Source organism: Necator americanus, chromosome X (genome assembly GCF_031761385.1).
Source record: "Necator americanus strain Aroian chromosome X, whole genome shotgun sequence".
Lineage (NCBI taxonomy): Eukaryota > Metazoa > Nematoda > Chromadorea > Rhabditida > Ancylostomatidae > Necator > Necator americanus.
The window spans coordinates 27708779-27732866 of NC_087376.1; the positions used below are offsets into that span (position 1 = coordinate 27708779).

At 35.6% G+C, this 24088-nt stretch overlaps 2 protein-coding genes across 3 annotated transcripts in view; one reads left to right on the forward strand and one right to left on the reverse strand.

Moving 5' to 3' along the window:
- Positions 1 to 10516: 10516 nt before the first annotated feature.
- RB195_025711 (uncharacterized protein) lies at positions 10517 to 11194 on the forward strand (the record flags this gene model as incomplete). Its single annotated transcript, XM_064213968.1, has 3 exons — positions 10517 to 10612; positions 10741 to 10846; positions 11028 to 11194. 3 exons carry the CDS (start codon positions 10517 to 10519, stop codon positions 11192 to 11194), a joined length of 369 nt encoding a protein of 122 aa, XP_064069849.1.
- A 1544-nt stretch (positions 11195 to 12738) lies between these two features.
- The window catches only part of RB195_025712 (uncharacterized protein), a gene marked incomplete at both ends in the record, with an annotated part of 33681 nt that continues 22331 nt past the window's right edge, over positions 12739 to 24088 (reverse strand). The window contains 11 exons of one of the 2 annotated variants that reach the window (XM_064213970.1): positions 12739 to 12882; positions 12963 to 13261; positions 14014 to 14185; positions 14435 to 14532; positions 14644 to 14734; positions 18263 to 18422; positions 18815 to 19005; positions 19075 to 19199; positions 20794 to 20938; positions 22572 to 22726; positions 23418 to 23504. In XM_064213970.1, the coding sequence (XP_064069850.1) occupies positions 12739 to 12882; positions 12963 to 13261; positions 14014 to 14185; positions 14435 to 14532; positions 14644 to 14734; positions 18263 to 18422; positions 18815 to 19005; positions 19075 to 19199; positions 20794 to 20938; positions 22572 to 22726; positions 23418 to 23504 (1667 nt within the window). The remainder of the gene's footprint in view (positions 12883 to 12962; positions 13262 to 14013; positions 14186 to 14434; positions 14533 to 14643; positions 14735 to 18262; positions 18423 to 18814; positions 19006 to 19074; positions 19200 to 20793; positions 20939 to 22571; positions 22727 to 23417; positions 23505 to 24088) is intronic. The other variant, XM_064213969.1, reaches the window with a different exon arrangement.

The window sequence follows — 24088 nt, forward strand, 5'->3', positions numbered from 1 at the left end:
AAATCTTTGTGTTTTCATTTCATCACAAAATAAACGATTTGTCTCCAATCTTACTCACTGATGAAATGAATAATAGATCCAGGAATCACAACAGTAATCGATTAGTTCATGATAATATTCAACTGTTCTTACTTAATATTGTCTCTGATGAAAAGGCTCACCGTTTCCAGAACATACATGTCGTCGAAATAGATCATTCATAATTTTTAAACAAAATTCCAGTAAAATTATATAAATGATTATGTCAAAACGGATGCTCTCACGTTTTTTCCAAATATATGTCGTCACTTATTTCTCCCAGGATTTTACCAGTATTACCTTTGAAAAATCCCACATTGATATTAAACGAAGAAGGTCCTTACTCAGGCAGAAAAAATTATAAAATTGCTCTACTGCTTCTACCGTCCGCGAATATTTGTTCAGAAATCAGACATCAATTAATTCAACTCCAATGTCTAGCTGAGATCCAGACCGTAAATCGACGCCAAGGTTTGCTCGACTAGTCATTTAATTTTTGAATTTGAGCTGAAATCTGTTCGTCCTTAAGAAGGTATGAGTAGAAAAGAAGAATATCGAACAGAAAAGATATTTTATACGAGCTAAAAACAAATAATCTAAAAAATAATTCAATTCAAGCGTGTTTGCCCACGAAAATACAGGAAAGTTATTTTTGTGCATTTCAATGGGGAAAAAATGTACATGTTTAACTGATCGCTACATTCAAGTCGTTTCTCGTTGCATTTCCACAAATCTTCCACGGAATTGCTGTAAGATAAGATAAAACCTCAAAACGGGGTCAACTCACCTGTGTCTGGAGGCAGAACGGCTATTCCATGTGACAAATCTCCAAATTGATCAATAGTTGCTGCGAATCTCACCTTCTACAAGAAAATCCGCTGCGAAGTTCAGCTCACGTGACTAGTAGAAATTCCTGAAATAATGAGTACAATGAGGACACCTTTATTTACTCAGTTTTCTAAAAATCCATAGGCCATCACACAGTTTATGCTCTATTTAGTGATTGCTTTTGTTCGCCATCAGGGATAAAATTACAATTACTGCGTAAAAATCACAAATTATACTGGATTTTTAGTCATACTACTTTGCAAGGATACTGTAACTGCATCAGTGAAAGAAATTGTGTTGAAATTGCTCTTAAATGAATTCGATTCTTTCAAAATGTCTCACCAACCCATTGCATGAGTCATTTTTCCGATTTTCTTTGTCTTAGTTAGTCCCTTCAATGATATCTTTATCCAGAAGAAAATTAGGCCTAAATTGAGTGAATTTTTTTGACCTTGTTTCCTTCTGGATGCGTAATATTAATACCATTGTCCTTGTACAATCTAGCATTTCTAAGGAAATTGCCGTCTGACCATATCAACATGACATGACGTGATCCGATGCGAATACGTGCTTTCATTCTTTCAAGGAATGGAACAAGCAGGCACTGTCAAAAACCTTTTTTAAAATTGAAAAAGTTGATATGCACTTAATTACATTTTTGGAGCCATCAAATGTCAGACTGACAAGTGTCCAAAACAGGAGAACAAGCCTGGATAGGAAGCGCCTTATATTAATATTTTTTAAACATTGTTCAACTCGATACCATCAGCAGTTCTTTTGCCGACTGTCCTGAAATGATTTTAATTTTCTCAAGGAAAAAATCTCTTATACTACGACCCAGCTGCATAAGATCCCTTCACAAATCTGATAAAAAAAGTTCTTAATCTTATATCGAGTAATTTTTACTTGTTCTAATTTGAAAAGCGTGCAAAATTACGTGAATTTCGGCCTACTTCTAACATATCCCACGGATAAATAATTTCTTTAATGGAACGAGTGAACAGTTATGTTAAAAAATGGATCTTCTGTAGCAATTTTTCGTGGAGTACACTGATGTTGAGCTGAAACATGACGTTACAATTTTGTGAAATTAAAGCATATAAAAATTACTCGCTATCAGGTACGGACGTTTAACGCTACCGGATAAATTTAAGAAACTTTTCTTTCGTGTCCTCTGCTGCAATTATCTTTTCGAAACACGAATGATGTGTAGAGAATCAATATAAAGTTCTTCCAGATTTGGGATTGACGTTTGGAGAAAAAAGACAGTATAAAACTAAAATTATAATGTAAAATAAAGATAGAATTGTCAGTTTCACTTGCAGACATATCCAAAACGGCTTTGACGGACGACGGATTCAATTAATTAGTGCTAACAAAGTAATATTTATAGAAATAATGCTCAGAATAAAATTACACTCAGATATCTTTGAAATTCAATAAAGTTCCTATGGTGTTAAGCGTCATAAGTAAGAATTTGTTTTGTTACTATTCATTAGCAGAACGAATAGAACCGGAAAGGGATTTACACTATTAAGTATGCTTTATGGATTTATAATAGGCCTAAGGACGGAGAAATTCTGTTCCCAAGGCTTGGTGTACGTGTAATGAAGACTCTTGTAAGAGTTAGTTGATACAATAATACAAAAATAATAATGATAATGCGATAATACGATAATACATACCTTTAAAAACCTGAAAAAGCTGCGAAACGTATATTTAAAATGGGGTGGTTCATGTTGTTTTCAATGATCTTAGGGATCCTCATAATACTTTATTATTAGGTTGCAAAAAAAAAAGAAATTATCTAAAGCTCATAATTGGGAACTGCCTTCTAATAGGTCTAGTATTTTTTATTACTATTTGTAGTCATTATACCGTTACATCCATCATTTCCCATCATTTTCCTCCTTATTAATAGTTTTCTTCAGATAGAATATTCAATGTTTGCATTGTATCTTCTGAGTAGTTTGTTTCTTAAAAATTTAAACAAAATAAAACTTTTAAAAATTGGGCGATACAAAATGCTTTACTCAATGTCGATGAAGTAGTGATCGTTTCATTTCTAATTATTTCGAACGAAATAAAATTAAAATTAAATCCTTATTAATGCGCATTCTTTCAGCAGAGAAGATCTAAAACCATACAACATTCCTCACGTGATTCTCCTCCTGAAATTCGGAGCATTGTGGAATAACGTGAATGTTTACATCTTCGCTGATGTGCTCGAAGTGAGCGATCCTGTAGACACACCGGAAAATGAGAGTGTACTGAGAGACATACGTTCTTTAGCAGCCTTTCTGTTGATGAGAGATGTCGTCGGCAGTTTTTCTTTTTCTAATTTGTTTGTTTTGAAATAAGTTAGAATCGAAAAGAAAAAATATTAGTGGGGCATGAATGCAAAGTTACACAGGAAACATGAAACTCATTCCTGCTCGTAATTTTTTTAATTGTGATCAACTTTTAATTGATTGTTTGTTGTTTGTTTTGATTGATACCAAATTTGTTTTTATCTGTCACTGCTGCATCACTGCAACAGAACCACTTTATTCATTTATTCTTAGTTGTGTTCTTTCTTGTACAAAAAGTAAATAAAGCGCAGGAAATTTTAAAGAGAATTTCTTTAGTTTGTAAGTAAAACATTATGTGCCTTCATTTTCTCTCCTTATTTCCAAATTTGGATTTCTTTGGATCATGCTGGGATGTATTAAAATGGATAAGCGAATAACTCCAAGCAATTGTGAACGCAAGCTTTTTTTTAAAAGTATTTTACCAATCGTGGTAATGCTCATTCCACATTGAATAGTGGTCTTTACGTCGAGTTTTCTGATGTCAGAAAACCTATCTCATTGATCCACATTCGAACTTTTTTCATCATGGCCGTGTATTTAATTTATTTTATTCATCAAACGCTCTACTGGATCGCCAATTATTTGCTTCCTCTCTTTTCCTTCCTATATGTGAAGCTTAATGCATGTGAAAGGTTTTTTCTTTTTTTTTCAAAAAATGAGAAACTCTGCACCGATTTTTCGCATGGATATGTATATGTTCAGCAACATCTCCCTCCACCTCAACGTCATTCTTTCTCGCTCACAAATTATGGCTGGTTTTCTCATGTTTCCTTCCGTTCGTGTTAGCTTCATGACATTGAAGGGCTTAACATGAATTGTTGCTTGCTTCGACATGTGCTAAAATTGATTGCAAAAGTAGAGATATGTTGCTGTTTCCGGAAACGAAAAGCAACGATTTCGATTTGTAATTCTTTTTGAAATTCTTCAAGTGAAAGCGGTCTAGGAATAGGAGGATAGACTTTTATATCCAGAACTTTATCACTCTCCTAGCTGTCGCATTCCTCTTAATAGGTTTAGAATTCCTCCAATTAAGGTACCGCACGTTCACGAAGAGAACAATTAATAAATCGTTATTAAGTTCCTGAAATGTGGAAATTCCTTCCCTGAAATCTTAAATAATTCTTTTATTACTAGCTTTATTCTTAAATAAAATCTTCTTGTTAATTAAACCAGATCATGCGAAGGTAGTAGCTAATATTTTTTCAAATTTTCTCCTCGAAATCTTCCTAATTAGCTTTCCATCGAAAAAAATTCGAACAATAGTGTTTTCTTTCTCAAGAAAGAGAGAGAGAGAGAGTTTAATAAAATTAACAAGAGCAGATCCAGCTCGAATGCAAAGTGTGTTTTTTTCAAAGCTGAAGCTCGTTATTAACCAGACACAGGGGATTTTTTTAAAGTTCGAGAGATTCAACTGATGTTGTTTTTCTTTTTCCGCAAAACCGATGTCCGGAATAAATGGTAATTTGATTTGCAATCAAGTTGCTTGAATATTTCGACTTATCCTTCACTAATCCTCCATCTTGAGGATTTTTTTCTCATATAAAAGACGTCCTGATATAGAAATGATCTGTACGTTTTCACTCACTAAATTTGTTTGAGAAAAGCAAAATATTCAGAAATACTTATACTGATTTGTAGTTATTAATTTATTTAAAATACAGGAAATGACCACTTACTGGCTACAAAAAGCTACTAATGTCAACATTTTTTTTTTTTTTTTTGAGTTCTACAAGTTATTTGATTTTAGAGTTATTGTTTGCCTAGAAGATCACCTAGTCTTTTGTTAATATTTCACTTGACACTTTAAAAGTAAGTTTCATCAAAAGTGCTTATTTTTTTTTAAGTGCTCTGTTTTAATTCTGTTTTATCTTTTTAATTGTATCATGAGAGGTTTCAGTGAAATTGTATATTTTATATTATGTATTTTTATCACGACGAGCTCTGATGAACTTCGTCTTCATCAAAACTAGAATCGAAGTCGTTACCTTCATCTCTAAAATATGAGAACCACGTCACTACCATCATTTTAGTTTCGTATTCAACGCAATTTCCATCGAAAAAAAGCTAAGTAAATGTAGAGTGTGCACAGTTAATAATTTGTATTGTGGTTCGTTCGAATCGGTGCAAAAAAGACACTTTAGCGTTGTTCGCGTGGAAAATTATTACGTCTAAATGTGTCATTTGCAGGTGTTTTCAAGCACATGACCGGTATTCATTCCCCAGCCTCTGTTATTTCCTCAAAATATGTGCGAAAACTCGATAATTGCAAAGATTCGTTTGAAAATCTTATTATAACGAATATTAATTATTGAGATAAACGTAAAATACTTAGACTTTATTGCGTGACTTATGCAGTCCGAGATGACGTCGGATGCCTACGGGGCAAGCTTCATCCTTACTCTCTCCACTTATCTCTACTTCTCTCCTCAGCGGAGCTTCACTTACGAACTCCTAGAATTTCTCGATGCTTCCGATGCGCTCATTTCATCTAGTGGCACACGCCGGGGCATTCATCGCCGCTGCGACACCTCGTCACCGAAAGTTCCCCCCACGTCCGACGCTTAACAACCAACCTTCGCCTGCGTTACGCCCGAATCGTTAAGCAACGGGTGTGCAGAAGGAATAAGTCCGAAATGATTTTTTTTTAGAGCATCTGGATTTCATCGCACGGATAGAAATCGTCTGTATGTCATCTTGCTTCAAAACGCGTTCCTTCTTCTTCTTTTTTTTTGCGATTGGCAAAATCTGTTTATCGCTTTACGTAATCCGGTTATTCGCCAGCACATTCCCACCCTCTCTGCCTCCGTGAGGCATTGAGTGACGCAAGTAAGCGCATTCCTTGTCTTACGTTCCCACTCAAACCAGTATCATATTAGTCGTCCTCGTGTATGCAACGCTACACAATAACTAACAATACTTCTGTGCATACCCAGTAAATATGTCCTTCAATATATGTGTATATATGTATGAGATATATGTGGATTTGTATATTTTTCTGTCGGCTGCCCAGTCTTCCTGCTCCTCATATTCGTCTTTTCAATTGTGTCCCTAGGGTGCATGTCGTTTAATATGTGCACAAATCGCATTTGTGTGATTTATTTGATTTGTTAACAGCTACATTGCAGGCTGAAAATCCATAGAAGTGGCACCAACAGATCAGCTTTTTTTCAACGTAACTTTATACCTTGCTTTATAACTACTTTTGTGATCTATTTTACCAAGTATCTGAGGTTTTGTGAATGTGTAAAACAAGATTATATTTCTAACAGTTTCATTGATCTAAAGTGAACGAATCTCCGTACGCTCTCAGATTGAGGTTTCGAAGAGATGAGGTACTTCACCTTCAAATTTGCTCAGCTAAGTGGTCCGACTTTTTTTTTGGTTCTCGTGTGAAAAAGTGAGAGATTTCTGTTGAGTTCATTCAGACAACTTGTGCGAACTTCATATTTCTCAAAATTGCCTATCTTATCCGGCAGGATTTCCTTGATTATATTCTTGCGGTGGAAATCGCTCTAAATTTAAGTGTGGCTGTGCGAATAACGATTACTCATTTCTTTATGTATTGAGGATTTGCACAGCTCTTCAACTTCCTCACATTTCAAAAAAAAGCACACAGATGTACATTGGGGAATAGCAGAAAGTTTCGGTAAAAGGTCATGCTCATGTTTACACTCAGATAATCCAGACTCAAAGCTTCACAAGCGACTTTGCCATGATAAATAAGTCTACATACATAAATGCGGCCAAGATCGATACTTCCTCGCTACCCCGTACGTGGGTGTGGAGTATTATCCTGCCTAGGCTTAAATCCTCATTGCTGGTCATTCTCATTTCGGATGAACATCGGGAACATTTCGAATTCTTTTTCGACAAACATCTTTTTGTTTGAATTCAACTGTGTAGTACTTGTTGTATGTACCGCTATACGCTGTATTGTTCGAGAACAAGTCATATCGGGATGTGGTTTCTTCGGGATTTTTACTCATCCAACATAACGAATTCCTGGATCCAATGAGTGCAAGTCTTTTAATTTTAGCGACGATCACTTCCATTTAAGTTTAATTCAACCTCTTGTAAATCGTTTTCATTATTGCTCTTCTTCTTCAACGTTATTTATAGAGGTTCGACTCGTTGATGAGAGGGAGAAAATGCAATTTGGCCGAATATGCACACACCCTTCCCGGCTGAACTCTGTTTATTTAACATTTTCACATCCTTAGCCGCCATAAAGCCGCTTTCCTATTATGACGACGACTTCTCTTTTTTCTCAGATTTCTCGAATCTCCACCCATTCACATATGTTCTTGAACAATAAAGAATTGATCATTTATATCTCACATTTATTTATATTCTCAATAATTGTTTGCGCAAAACAACATTTCTATATGATTATTTCATTCCGATGAACGATTGAGTTGCATCTCTAGCGTTGTACAAATCCAATAGGATTCATCTAATCCAGAACATATAAATTACGCAAGCGTTATGCAGAAACTATAAGGAATCATTTTCAGTTACTTTTAGCGATTAATAGGCTTAAAATCTGTCAAAATTGGAATAAAAAGATAGTGGAAGCTGAAATAATTCTCTCGCAATTTGCAATGCAAATTTATTGGCGGTAGAATTAGAATTGAGGAGTAAGTTACATGTTAAACGTTAAAAGCGAATAACGATTACTCATTTCTTTATGTATTGAGGATTTGCACAGCTCTTCAACTTCCTCACAAACTTCATAAATTCATTCAAATGCTGTGAATTACAGCCGATTATTTAAGGGCTCAATTTTGTAGAACAATAATCAAATTTTAATACTCTGTAATTTACGTTCAACAAAGATTTGAACTCATTTTCACTTTCCAGAAACCTTCGCTCAAAAAATTCTTTTCCTTCTTTTCTATTCTTTCAAATTTTTCTTACTCCTTTTAACAATTCTTGTTTATGATTTCAATACACTTTTTAGAGGAAGTAAATGAAAGAAGAAAAAACTAATAAAGAATAACAAGTATTAGAAGCAAAATTCCGCTCAGTCTCGTGTGGAGACATTTTTTAACAGTAAAATATTTTGAAAATTTCTTATTTAATTAATAAGTGACACTCTTTCAGTTAGGCATCAGTTCTTAAATAGATATTTAAAAAATTGCTCGAAAAGATTATATCTTTACAGCATACTTGTCTAAAATTAAAATGCAACAATTTCTGTTCGCTACGAATGACTGCAATTAATTTATTGATTTTGAGGCAGTCTCTTCACTCAAAAAATACCTCAGATATTAAACGGATACTGATACAGAATTTGAGACGAGTAGATGATTCCTAAACGTTGAAATATGAGAATATTTATGGTCAAAAACACCGAAAGTGTTCAATCGCATCAACATGATGAGGTTTCCATTGAGGCGAATCGGAGATGAAAGAGAGAATGTGTACATCCTACAGAGAAAATAGTGTGCATTACGGTAGACGTTCGCATCGCTCCAATGGAACACGTTCAGCGCTGACTATGAACGGACTTGTTCGACTGTGTAATTGCACAACACTCTTTTGAATAGGGATAGTCGTCGGCCATTGCCTATTGATGTTTTTTCACACACTGACGACAATACTATTTACGGAGTCGGTCATACTACTTAGGCGTACGAGAAATTTACAAAACTGAATTTGTATAATTACGTATATGCATAATTTTCATCACACAGTGGTGTAACAAAAAAGAGGAAAAACTATCAAAATGTTAAAAAAGCTAATATAGTAATTTCCACTGCAGTAGAAACGAATCACAAGTGATTATCCACGAGAGGTAGATAAAAAAAGAACGCTTTGCTTCTCTGCTCTTTTTGTCGCACGAAAACTGGTCCATGTTCTACTAAAAGCGCGCTAGCGGTATTATATTGGATAAGATTGTAGTTTATTCTTTCTTTCAGGATCATATATATAAATTAGTCTGTTTTTACGGTATAAACATCTACACTGGTCAGGTCGTAAGTAGCTGAAATTGCAATAAATTACTATATAATTATTCCATTTTTGCTGCCATATTTTATATTAATTCATTAAAAGAGCGTGATTTATTCGTAAAAAAAACCAAGTAATTCCTTTACAGATTATTTCTGCGAGCACGTATTCGAGAAAAACATTTTCAGTGAATTTATTCAAACGCCAGCATATTTTTATGCCGAATGACTTCATAGATGGAGAAAAATGGATGCATGTCAACGAAAGTCATATAAATTCCATTCAAAACGTCATCATCTCGTTTTCCTTCTCCTCTGTTTTTTTTCTTAAGATCGTTGATCAAATGTCTGAAAGACGCTTCTTCATTTATGAGACATCTGAAAAATTCTAGTATTTTTCTGCAGCAGATTTTTTTTACTGTAAAGAAAATCACATATTCCTGAAAGAGTTTTATTCCCAATTATAGAGAGCAATATGAAAGCAATTAAATCAGTCAGCTTTTTTGAAAGCCGACTAATTTTCTCCAGAATAACTTTTCATAAATAAATTATAGATAATGTTCTCTACAGTACATCAAAGTAGAGCAGCTGATGTGGAGGGTGGAAAGCGGTACGCTCCAGGAGATTCCGTTCAAGGTTTTTAAGAGTAGGATAAGAGTGGCCCTTATCTCAACAACTATTCAGTGGTATTTACTTTTTAAGTACTTTTCAAGTGGGAATTAGCTCAAAATTTACTCAAGTTATGTATTGCTTTTATGCCATTCACCAATGTTCACCTTTTTTCTTTCCATAATCTGCCTACATCCATGAAGTAAGAAACAGCGGTAGCAAATAGAATTTTTCAATATTCCACGATTCACGACGATCCTAGGTAGTATATTCTTTTAGAATCATTATGATCCATTTGAAATTGCATATTTTTCACATTTTGCATAGATTTGAATTAAATTGAGCTTTCTAGATGTTTCTGATGTCTTATGCGTTATGTATTATTGAGTGTTACTGCAAATATCGCTGAGTAATTTCTCTGGATTTTTCACATGCACACTAGATTCTATTGGAAATTCGTGGGAACTTGTGCTTTATCCATTACGTTTTACTTCAATACGTCAGAATTATGCAAGAACTGACGGAATTCAACTTTTTTTTTCGTTAAATCTCATTTCTTCTAACTTCAAGTGGCTTGTTATGTACATTTTTCCTCTCCATATTCTGATTTGTGAATAATAGTTGACCAGAAATCCTTGAAGTCCGTATCTCATGCTATGCTGGTGGTTGTGGTTGCATGCATTATCTTCTTATTTGCAATGGTTTCGAGCAATCATTCATTCAAATCGAATATTTAGTTTTAATGAATCAAGTCGCGCCATGTATATTCAAAAAGGAGATTTGCTAAATATTCATCAAAGTGCTTCGAAACCTAGTCTATTGTCATCATATTGGTCGATTCACGTTCAAGTCCAGGTGGGTTTTTTTTTCCTCTTAAGGGGAATTCTATTATACAAATGAATTTTCCAACAAAAAATAGTAGCGTATGAGATTGATTTTTTTAGGAAACGTTGGTGATAATGACTATTTGATTCCCTTTTCAGAATTCAGATCGTCTTGATGTTGATGTGAAAAGTTGTTCGCAATCATCGCTGCCGGATGCTTTCGAAGTCAAATCGAATTCTCTTCGAGGCACGAAAAGCCTGTCAGGTAGAGTTATATACGAATGTTAGCACCCTAGTATTACCGTTTTTCCCAAAATTTGAAAAAAATCTCTATGTTATTCTCCTCTACGTTCCCCTTTATTTCTTTCAACATTGGAGCTCGTAAGTCTTGGGCTGAGTAGAAGGAATGTTTGCCGAAAATGCAGCCTCATCCATGACTTATTCAGATCTCGCCATGGAAATAACTCAGGAACGGACGTGTTTATCGTCACGAAATGTCGCAATGGCAGTTGATGAACCGACAGCTGCTGCTGCTGGTCCAGATAATCTAACAAATCGTATAACCGAATGGCTTACGGCTATTGATATACAGGAGCATAAGCAAAACGTGTAAAAAAAGTATATGATTGACGTATGTAGGTAGAAATATGTTTCAAAAAAAAGCTACCTTTTTTCACTGTCTTTTAGTATATCTGTTGGATTCCAGCTTTGAAGGTCTCCTGGACTGGCTATGTTATATGCATGATCGAAATACTCTATTTTAATGCATCATCTGTTTGAAAAAATAAATAATATTATTTTAAGGTTACTGGGGACTTATTCACGTAATTTTTCGGTGAACTCAAGTGCGCTGGTTTTTCCCGATAAAAAAAAACACCACAGCATAACAAGGTAACATCAATTTCAAATACTCACCTTGAGCAAATACGCTAGTCTTAAGGATAGTGAGGAAAATCTCCTTCAAACGTGCTGCGTTTCTTGGTGCGAATGTTATAATTGATTCCTAATCTTAATTATAAGATGTTACGGGAATATGATAAAAACGATGGAGTCATTATTTATGGGAAAAACAGTTCAATTTTTTCTGGAAAGGGTGATGTCATTAAGAGTTCACAGTCCTTGTCTTGTCTCCTTGTCTTGTTGCCTTTTGTGCGCCTATTATAGTTTACTTGATTTTCTACCACAATATTGTTAAATAAAATTTGTGATTTTGGTGTTGTTATTAGAACAGGAAATGTCATTGGAGTCAAATTCACGAGAAACACTATAGACGTGAGTTAAAATTGCAAAATGCTTTATTATGCCGAACGAATGTCATTCCTATTCATTTAACAAAGTTTTCTGATTCGTATGAACACTGTTCACACGTACAACCAACGATGACAACCGCGAAATGTCCTACCTAAGGTCTGGATCGATGAGAGTTGTCGAACAACTCACAAGAGGAAGAAAGAAGAAGAAAAAAATGCGCTCGACGGACGATCGAATGAACCAATTACGATGACACTTGAAATCAATATAATAATTATACTTAGTATCGTTATAATGTGAACGCTGGGATTAACACCAACGTTTCATTTAACTTTTTCCACCGAAATATTCAATTGAAAACAGTAGAAGTAAAGAAAGTGAATGAAGAAAAAAAGAACTGTATGACCGTCAGAATGTGATTTAACGGAGTTACCAAAAAGTTTAGAGAGAGAGAGAAGAAAAAACAACAAATTGCATCTCACCTGGTAATTACATTTTAAAGCTGCACTGCGAGGAAAAAGAAACAGAACAAATTCAAGTCGATGAGAACACAAAATGGAAGAAAAAAAACACGAACAAAATGTTTAGTAAAAGAGAAAAACATTTGAACGGCAATCAATAGAACAGGTAAAGAACGAACGCATGAAAGGAGGCATATAAAGGACTAGCGCCGAGATTGGAGATCATTTCGTGGCAAAACTCTTTGTTGACTCGTTCCGAAAACGACGAGCCCTCAGGGCCACGCACATATACAAACGAAGAATGTATGTGGAAGGTGGGATAAACAGGTAACCGGCGTTATAGTGTGCAATCACGTATGAAATGCTGGACTCAGGATATTTTTTTTGTATATGTGACATCATTGACAAAGGAAATGAGTACACGAAAATGTATCGTGTTTAAAAACTACTCGTCGTTGTTGGTGCCGTTGAGCTCATTTTCCCCTTGACCGTTCACCTCAACCGGATCTTCTTTTTCGGTTTTGAGGCGAATCTCCTCTCCGGACGCACCCGTTGCACCGGGTAAATTCGCGGACAACGACACTGGCACCTGAAAAAAGTAAATATATGCGATTCTCTCTTCAGATAAAATGAGAAGACACTTGCTAGAAAAAAAAGAAAAAGAATTACTTCAGCATTAGAGGGCGATGGTGGTGTGATTCCTCCGTTTTGAGGACTAGCCAATTTTCCGGATGTAGCATTAGGACTCGGAGTTGCGTTAAGTGCGGGAGAACCGACATTAACCACCGGCGCTTGCGATGTTTGGGCAGCGAGTGTTGAAAGGGCAGCAGCAGGATTGGCAAATTGGGCAAGAGCGGCGGAGTTCGGAGTCATCAGGAGCGGATTCAAATTCATACCACCCATTGCTAATAGTGGATTACCATACGGAAACGCTCCCATTTGACCCATTTGTGGGAGGCCATTGAAACCTGAAAAACTATTCTTTAAATCTTATTACATTTGCTGCCAATTAGATGTGCAGATATTGGTGCATATATTTTCTTTGGTTAATCTTAAAAATGCAGGTCAGACCTATCACTGGTTAGGATTTTCTGGAACCTCTAGGAGGTCTCAGAAATGAATACATGCTTTGAGTGATCGTTAATTCGATATTTCTAAGAATGCGATGGAATTTTACATAATAAAAAGCAGTACATAGATGAAATTTCCTCTCAAAGCAATGTTGCAGTGATCACGATAAAAATTCTATGAACGCTTGATTTTGAATCACTCATCTCATGAGACGCTTCCAAAACGAGTTGATCTAAAATTTGGACACCAATTTTCCAATGATCGATCTTCTCTTTCGGTCATTTCACGTGTTCGTGATCTTCCACAATATTTAAGGATACTTTGATCGCATTGATTTACATCAAGCTAGATTCTACCTCAAGGGACAGTGAGCCTTCTAGGTAGATATCGTTGAGATTTTCTTTCTACTTCTTTTACGTACTGATACATCAGCGGTTTTTTAAAATCAATTTTCTGTCTGGTCAATTTACTGTCATGTACATCTTGTCTACAAACATAATTTCAAAACAGTAAAAATGGAGCAAAAACTAAAGTCTAGTAAATTTAGTTTTTAATTTAATTGTAAGTTTTAATTTTTAATTGTAAGAGCTTGGATTTTTAAAGCGAAGTTCGATTATTTGGATAATTTGTGTTATGATCAAAACCATACCAAAATTCTGCATTCCCACTAATGGATTATAACTGCTGGGACCCGGTTGATTGGCAGCAGCAGCTGCAGCAGCTAATGCTCTTCGTGCACCACCACCATTCGCAAGAAGTTGCTCCTTGTTCACACAATTGAGCAAATCATTCGGAAACCGATTCAGGATTGCTCGTCGGACCTAAAAGTGTGGTGATGGAACCGTCCGAAGAATTTAAATGCGCTAATGAGATATAAGACAGCGTATAACTGGCGCCAAAAGTGTTCAGCCACGTGTACGCGACGCGTCTCTCACAAGAAACACGATGCATTTCTTCTCTGCTCAGCAGACAATTTCTTTTTCGTCTGCCTTGCCACAAACGGAAGCGACAGTGGCCACTCTGTTAGACATATTCGATCCCGACTATAGCCATCAAAGATCACATCATACCTCTTTAGCCGCATTTACTCTGAGTTCTTTACAAGAACTATCCGAAAACCATGAAGCATGAGGGGTATGTATAACGTTTGGGCACTGAGAAAGTGGATCTGAAACATATCTAAAAATAGGAATATGTAAAAATTTCTACTACGGTAGAAATTAGTGGCATTTCTCAAATTTTCGGATGCACTTCAAAACAATTAGAGAAAAATACTCACTTAACATATTCCCTTCATAGGGTTCTTGTTCGTGTACGTCAAGAGCGGCGCCTCGGACATGTCCAGACTTCAAATAGCTGGCTAGGTCGGTCTGGAAATATAATAAATATAAATAATAATAAATAATAATAATATGATATAATATAATAATAAATAAGTATATATATAAATATAATAAACATATAATAAATATAAATATAATAAAAATAAAAATTTTTGATTTTTTAAAAAATACTACTGATGGCAGTGTAGTGAAAAGATAACATAATTTCGAAGTAGAAATGGGAAGTTAATTTATTGCCCGTGCAATAATACGGCATAATTTCGTGAAACGAAGATTTTCTTCTTTACCCGACAATAACTACAATTTCTAGTAGTCCAATGAAAAAATGATAGCATTTTTATGTACAAATATGTGATGGGTGGACTTTCTGTACACTATATCGGAATGAGAACCTAAAAGAACGTTTTCTGGTCCAAAACTTATCCTATTAACAGGGTCATAAAACTCTTATTCTACCCATAATTTCTAGAACCAAAAAAAGAATTGTTTTTTCTCACAATTTTGCGAATTTTGTAAACGAATTCAAATTAAACGTTTTGATTTAAGGCCTACGGAGTAAAAATAAATATGCTGCTCCAAATGTTACACGGAAATTACACAAACGTCCACAAATACAAATTCTTTAGAGACAAGTGTTGTGCTTTTAGAACTTTGTAATTTTTATATAAATACGTATCTTGAACATCTTTAAATAAACTACCTACTAACTACTAACTTACTTCGGTGAAATATTATCATTACTATCAAGAACTGAATCCATCACAATATTTAGTTTCGGACAAAATATAACAGGGAATTATAATTAGGACGTTTCAAAATTTTTATTCAATACAACACGTATATTATTAGTTGTTAAAAACCGAACACGTTCAATAAACTTGAGTAATAAATAAATAAAACATCTCCTATCAATCCTAGTGATTTTTAAAAGGAACTTCTCTAATAATATTTGTTTGCTTACAGCTTATTTTTTAAACAGATTTTTTCAATTATAACGGAGTGAAACTCAAATAGATGAGGACAAAAAAGAGTCAACAACCTTTGAAGATAAGTATTTCTAATGGGTCCATAAGGACTGTTTTCAACACTGTATACCGCCGCGATGAATTAATTAATTTTATTGATAACTACGGTATTTAAGTCCTATTTAGAAAAATCACCGTTGCAGCAAATGTCCTAGAAGAGCCCATTAGGTTGATGGAAATAAAACAATAATTTAATCTTACATATAAATTACCAAATTTAGGCATCGTAGAAAAGGCATCAAAAATCAGATGCGTTTTCCTCCACGGATTGGTAAATAAAGAAAATTGTTATGGAAAAGCTGTGCATAATTGTGGATCGTTATGTGATAAAACTAAGAATAGTAAAATTTATAGCAATCCCTGTAGAATGTAAAACGAATGTTCAGATCTAAGGGTTAAAAAAACTACAGGGCTTTGCAAGTCCCCAATAGAAATGAGTTATAGGAGGACTGGTTACGACGATGAATTCCGGAGGAAGGGGATGATCCAGTGTAAATCCATGGAAGACCGATCGATAAACTACATTTCACTATCGAAAAGAAGGAAAAGAGTCGTACAATGTCTGGTTTTTCAGCCAAATTGACTCCTAGAAATTTAAAATGAAATTCCAAGAATCGATCCAAAGAAAAAGGCAAAACCTGCAAAATTAATAGAGAATCTCCCTTCCGATATAGCATCACAAATATTTTGAGTAGTTAAGGAACAACTATTTTCTATTCGATATTTTCTTCCAGTGGTAATATTTTCGTAAAACATTTTCCAGAGAATAACAAACACTTTTATCAGCATAATCGGATCTCTAGGATTAAACCTTGGCTTTTTAGTTGATTTTAAACCGTATTTTGGTCTTCCATGAAACAATAGTCTAAAAAACGGATCTCTATCCAAAGTGATGTTTACAAAAATAGTTCATAGATATGTGCTGTTCAAAACCATAAATTACTCCGATATCTTTGATTTACTGATGAATGATTTTGATACTTTCCATTCTTTTTTTGTTAGAAAGGAAAAAAAAAACTAGGGTTCCCTGATTTCATCGAAGTCGGGAGGGTTTTTTCTTTCAGAACGATGTTGAATGTAACTCTTATAACTTATCTCTCATGTATTTTGATTTTCGCTTTCTTATTAAGGTTTTTTCTCAGATTTCCCACACGATCCTGTTGGGATAAATCTAATCCTCCTTAAGAAAAAAAAAGAACTCTAGAACCGAAACCTAGTCAAATGAACAGAATCTGCCAATAGTTTGAATAAACAAACAAAAGAAAAACGGTGAAACAGATGGATTCGAGTTTCAAACAAGAAAACATTCCAGAAACTGTCCAAATCGGGATTCAAAAATGATGCAAACTGGAAATCGATGTCAATTCTGGAAAATTCATACTACCGACCCAAAACATTGATTTTGCTAAGTCGAGGTTCTGGAATGGAAGCGGTGTAAGTTCAGATGTAATGGATTTTTTGGTGATAGATGCTGATAGCGATAGGAAGATCATATATCACTTCTATCCATAGTAAAAGGTGAAGGCAGACTGGACTTCCGAAAAGGTTGAAATAACTTTATTAGATTTTCTCACTAATTTTGATTTGTACCGCGCACTGAAAAAAGAGAATGCTAAATATAGTAATTTGAGCAATGTACGGAAAAACCCTCAAAGCGATTAAAAACTTATAAAACAACGCGATCGATTTCCCGGATTTAACCAGAGCATTATTCCACATCAAATGCTTAGTCCTCCATCTCAGATGGACTACGACACGTTTTTTATAATTTTTAAAGGTAACAAGAAACATCTATTTGGTTCTTAATATGTTGCATCCATAAATTTTATTAATGCTCATAAAGATTCCTTTTGGACACTCTGCCAAAATTATATTCAAGTGCACCAACGCGTATTTACTGAGACCTAATTTTTTAACGTCAAATTCTTAATCAGTAGGGAATATATCGAAAGTCTGGAAAACATTAGATGTTTTTGAGGGCTGAACAAATATTTCGCCGCTGAAATTACGAAGAAATTGGACAGTATGTATCATAATAATGTCTTTCTCAAGGATCCAAAGCAGAAATAAAATCAAATAAATAAATTTATAAATAAATACAACAGCGAAAATGCGAATGGATCATGTTTTAAGAGCAACTATTCCATGGATATTCATCTAAGACGACAGCGAATGGAAAAAAAATATATGTGTTGGAATATGATTTCGTCATAGGTGAGACGTTCGAAAACAAAGTGGTGAATTATGACATTAAGGGTTGGGTCTTTTAAGGGTTGCTCAAAAAAGATTTTCAACATGCCCATACATTCTATAATTGAGAAAATCCATGTTGCTAAATGAGAATCTAAAATATTCCAGATTGCCGGAAGATTGGAGATTAAATCCAAATCTATGTAGATTATAGAAATTATCTCCTATTTAAGTGATCTGCTGATTTGCATATAAAATCATTTATTAAACGTTTGTAGGGATAGGATATCTAAGTCACTTGAAACATAGGATTTCTACAAATTTCTAGAAGTAAAATTACCTCATCAACAAGTCCTCCTCGACTTGTGTTGATTATAAACACACCGGGTCGGCATTGTTTTAGCGTTTGTTCGTTGATAATGTGTCGTGTTTCGTCGGTTAATAAACAATGTAAGGATATTGCATCACTTTTCATTAGTAAATCATCCAGAGCATAACACCTTAACATATTTCTCTTAGCAACATACAGTATTCCTTCAGAAAATGGGGAAAAAACGGTTATGTATCCTTTACATACTGCTTGAAAATGTATTGGAGGCAGCGAAGAGTAATGTAATTTTCGCATATCTCATTCTTAATTTTTAAAAATCAATAATCATTCTCATAGTACTTGAATCTGGAAAATTTCCTCATCATCTAGCAGAAGTTCACGGATAATAAATTTGATTCAATGACTAGAAATAAAAGTTTTCAACAACTTTCTGGAAAAAAAAACTTTTTTTTAATTTGACGAAACAACTACACTACTTTCCGGTACCTCTTATACTGTGAAAAAAGCGAGAATTATCGTCAGGTGAGATGTAAATGTGGATAAACCAGAAAAATATCCTACCTTTCAACACCAAGAGCTTTTTCAAAACCGTCTGGAACAAACGGATCATAAAATACGATATTCATTCCAAATGATCGAGCACGTAGTGCGACAGCCGTACCAACACGACCCATACCAATAATTCCAAGCACATCACCACGCATACGTTTACTACCCCCCGCAACTTCTCGGACATGTTCCGCACCGACAACCTTACAAGAAAAAATTTTTTTCTGGAAAGGTAAAGAAGAATAGGGAGAAAAATAATATCCAATACTCACTTTTTTCCCTTCACTAACAGCTTTCGCCAACCAATATGTTCTTCTGTAGAGATTAAGTATAAGAGACATAGTGAAATCGGCTATTTCTTCTATACAATCTCCAGGTGTGTGACATACGGCTATTCCTGGAAAAAAAACAGATCTAGAGAAATTTTCGAGAAGCTTAATCTGTATTAGTCCATCGTTATATGTAAATCGCTCCTGTGAGTGCGGGTATTTAACCAAAATGCTTGAAATAACAAGCGATAGCCGAAAAAGTAGTGATTTTTATTTCGTTTACAAAACATTTCCAAGCAGAATAACGCATTGAAAAAGAGAAAATTTGTATAAGGACAACTGCTACCACCTCCTTAATGTCTCCTAATTACTTCAACATTCGTTAATTACATAAAAGGAACACGGAAAACTCGTAGCATTTAACGATATTTCATCTTCAACCGCTTCAAAACGTTCACGTCATTCATCATGAAGAAGCTCTTCTGGAATATGGCGTGTATTTCTCATCCTTACATTATTGAAACATAGAAATAAATATGTTTATAGACCTAGCAAACGAGAAAATGCCATCAACACCCATCGGCAGCAGTTATTCGTAAAAGAAATCGGTCCACGTCCGTCTTCTGATTAAATATTGATAAATTCGCTTGCGAAAATTCGATGTATTTTATATAATTTTGTTCCTTATCAAAATAAAAGAGTAATAATTCTGAACTGAAACAAAAGACGTTGACGCTTCCCCAAAAAGGTTAATTTGGAACAGATATTTTATCTCTTATAATTCATTTAAACAATTATTTCAAAATTACAAAAAAAAACAATTTAGATGATTCCAGTCCTTGAATACGAACAATTTCCACCTGTTAATAAATTTACTTAGCTAAACGTTGATCCCAAGGATACTTTCCAAACAGATGAAAAGTTGAAAGAAGTACTGTTCTCCAAAATAGGTCATTTTTAAATGAACTTCAGTTTATACAAAAAGACACTTCTATTTTTTCTATGCAAAGTAAGCAAAGATAGTTGAATATGCAAGGAAAAGAACTAATAAAGTGCGTTCGGGGACATCTAAATCATCAAATTTTCATCTCAGTAACCACTATTCACACCATGTTCCTCCTTTTATTCTGATGTAACCTACATAATTAAACTCGCCGGTGGATTTGAGACAGCGGTGAGGTAGCAAGTTTAGTTAATACTTCTTTCACCTTCTAATTAATTTACTGCAATCAAAAGCTCTTATTATGATCCATGTCGGCAGCTAAATGCAACTCCACGAAAAAAAGGGCATCCAATCATTTATGCGGGCGCCGACTTTTCCGGATAGAGTGATTAACGAGAAGTTGAGGGACAGTGTGACGATGAAAAAGCCCCTGTTTTGCACTTTTACCTCACAGTAACCCCTCGCATTCCAGGGAGACTCGTAGTGAGAGTGTTGAGAATCTCGACGTAAACAATGCGTCGTCTCATGCAATATGCCCCCAAACCTCTAATCGCATTTGCGTCCATTTCTGGCGAGTGAAAGGACGCGCAGCGCTATGTCTGAGAAGGAGAGGGGGCTAGTGGCCTCCGGCATTTATTACTTAGTCAATAGAGAGAAGCGCGATCTGCTAGTAATGTATACACGCACACATATGGCTACAGCTTTAAGGCTGAACACCATAAAAAGAACCTTTAAACATTGCTATTGCAAGCAAATAAATCCCGGAAATTCCTACTCACCTAGTTCGGTTGCCGCTTTCACATCAATATTATCGAATCCATAACCAATTTTCACCACAACCCGCAATGCTTTGAACTTTTCCAGATCCTCTTTTTCAAGTTTGATCGAGTGATACATGAGTGCAGCAACCGCTTCATTCAACACCTTAAATAATAAGATGTTAGGGGTGGAGCTTGTCACAACGACGTCACTCTATTGGATACAGCTCAGCTCATCGCACTTCATCTATGATTCGTCATTTCCCCCCTACTGTCATTGATTGAGCAGCAGTCTCGAGTCTAATTACGACATTCGTACATTTCCATGCTTTGAATACTAAATAACAGCAGACAGCAAGCGATGAGCGGTGCCCGTCGTCGCCGTCGCATATTGAAACGCGCAGCGATAGGTTAGGAATGATGTGTGTGTGTGTATATATGTATGTGAATATGTGTATGTGCGTGTGTGATGGGTGCAGGTGTTCAACGAACCAATCACCACCATCTGCTTAGACGCACACACACACGCGCGCGCGATTCTCGCGAACCTCATTGTCGTCATTCCGATCGTTGCGACACTAACCGTCACCGTCACTGCTGCGTTGCTCATTATAAGTGCTGATGCGACTTGTTGTGAGTATCAGAGTGATTCGCGTGAATAATTCGCGCAACGCTGAAGAAAATCAATGACGGAGGGAGAGGGGCGCATGAGGAACACGGCGAAAAGGCGCACCGAAACATGACCCGCATGTCAAGCAGCGATGAGTCCAGAATCACATTTCACCGTATGTCACATTGTGTCCGAAATTCTGTCGAATTTTTCTGTATGTATGTGTGAATGTACATATGTATGTATGCATGTATGGCCGTGTGCATACATATATATGTATATATATATATATATATACTTAGTTGTGTACTAGTAAGTTCAAAGTTGTGCCCATGCATATACGCATAATGTATGTTAATATAAATAAGTTTAGAAATATACCTATATATGTATATATATACGCTCATTTCTGCATGTACGTATGTATGCATAAATGTACATGTGTCTGTATGTACACAAGTGCGTGTATGCGTATATATGTATATGTCTGTGTGTACAGATGCTGATATACGTATGTACATATGTATATTTGTATGTATAAGTGTGTGGATGTTTGTATGTATGTATCTATGTGTAAACGTTTAATTTTATATATATGTAATGTATAGGTATGTCTATCTCCAAAAAAATAAATCATAATAAAGATCCATATATATGTGTATCTGTATAGGTGTATATGGGTGCGTGTATGAATGTAAATATATATGAAGTGTATGTAAGTATGTACATGCGAATATGCATGTATATCCATATCTATACGGGCATGCATGTACATAAGCCCATCTATGCATGCTTGCACGTGTATGTGCACGTGTAAGGACGTACATGCGTGTATATGTGTGCACGCATATGTATATGTATATGCATGTAAGCGTGCTTACCTACTAATGTGTACATGTGTATCTATCTATGTATTTACTTGTCTGTTTGCCTGTATACATATAGATGCTCTATAAGTGTATAGGTATTTGTGTACATATGCATGTTTTTAAGTGTTTGCATGTTTAATGGTATGCATGTAGTACTTCAGTGTGTGTATATGTGTGTACGTACGTATACATGCATGTGTGCACGTATTTGTGTAGGTGTGTTTATGAGCTGAACTTATCCAAACGAGTCACAATCAAATAATCGTTAATCAAACACATAATATAAATATATATGCCATTATTTCGGCTAATTTACTGACTTTTTCGTGGATTTCATGCGTGGATTGCGCATCGCAGAACGCAACTGTTGCCACATCCTTGAGTAGAGGCATCTCAATGGTGCAATCACGGCCATCCAGCAACGCTACTAACGGTCGTGCACCGGCTGGTCCATTCATGTTTCTCGCCGATGACACTGTAAAACGTGTGCACTTTACGTGTCCAAGAGGGAAGTAGTTTCCTTGAATGTAGTCAAGATCGTAGTGAGTCATTAAGGGTTTTGTAGGATATTCGTGGCTATGACAGGAAAGGACTACTCATTCTACCTCGGTCCTCATTTCATGAGTGACCAAGTGTTCATTACGCAAGAGAAAAATCCTGTAGATCGTTATGTTTTGTTCATGTTGGAAAAAAAGGACCTCTTTTTCTATACGCGCATTGCTTAAAAATAACGAAAAAGAAAGAAAAAAAGCAGAGCAAGTTTGTGCAATAATTCACATCTTAATCTTTACAACATCACTTCACATTTCGAACACATTTTGATTTTCCCGAATTATAAATGCTTAGGAGCTATGTGGAAAAGCCCGAAAAGAACAAAAAACAGTCGAAAGATCCATGAAAATTTATAGTTTCCAGATCGGATTTGCGTCGGAATGATCAAGTTGATAAGTTCAAAATATGCGAAAAATTTTGAATTTGAATTGAATGCGAAAACTCGTGTCATCACCGAGATGTAGGAAGTCATGGATCAGAACTCGGACGAAAAGTAGGGCAAATCCAGAAATACGCTTCTTTCTTTTTCAGAAGGGTCGTATAAATAGATGTAGAGTAAGGAGAAAATAGCAAGTAAAAATTGAATAGTTAGGAACGAGAAAAAAAAAACTGACTGGCGATGATGCCGTGAATGTTCTGCGGTCGCTCGACGGGCAATAGTGGCGTCGTCGGCTCTGCACTCAGTGGGCAAGGGCTCGTATCTATAAGGCGAACATTTGTTAATTGAACTCCGTGGGGCAGTGGTTGGTAGGAGGAACACGGAGGGCAGAGGGAGGGGCGGACACATGGGCAGACGAGGAAGGAGGAGGGCGAGACGAGGAGCAAGGGGCGCGCGGTCGCCACCGACGCGTCGTTCGTTCGTTCACACCACACACGCATATATACACCTCATTTTAGTCCCGTACTCGTCTGCCTCAACACAATATACCGGCGTAAGCTACGCTCATTTATGTTCCTCAGCGCCGGTCAAGACCTCCTCGCATGTTAGTTAATAGCACACCTGCGTTGTTCTTTAAGTGTCATATATGCAAATGAAGCGTTTTGTGATATTCTGTTAAGCTGCTGTCCTGTTCTTACGTACGTTCTTAGACCGTAGATCTTTTAAATACTGGTTGCATTTGCATTGAGATCGTTTTTTAAGGATAGGAATGAAGCTTCCGATAATTAACAGAGGAGAAGCGTACTTTAAAAAACGGCAATAAGCACAATTTCAAACGTATTTACACTAGGATGCAAGGAAATCATTTAAATCTTGTGGACACAGTTCTAACAACCAAAACATGTT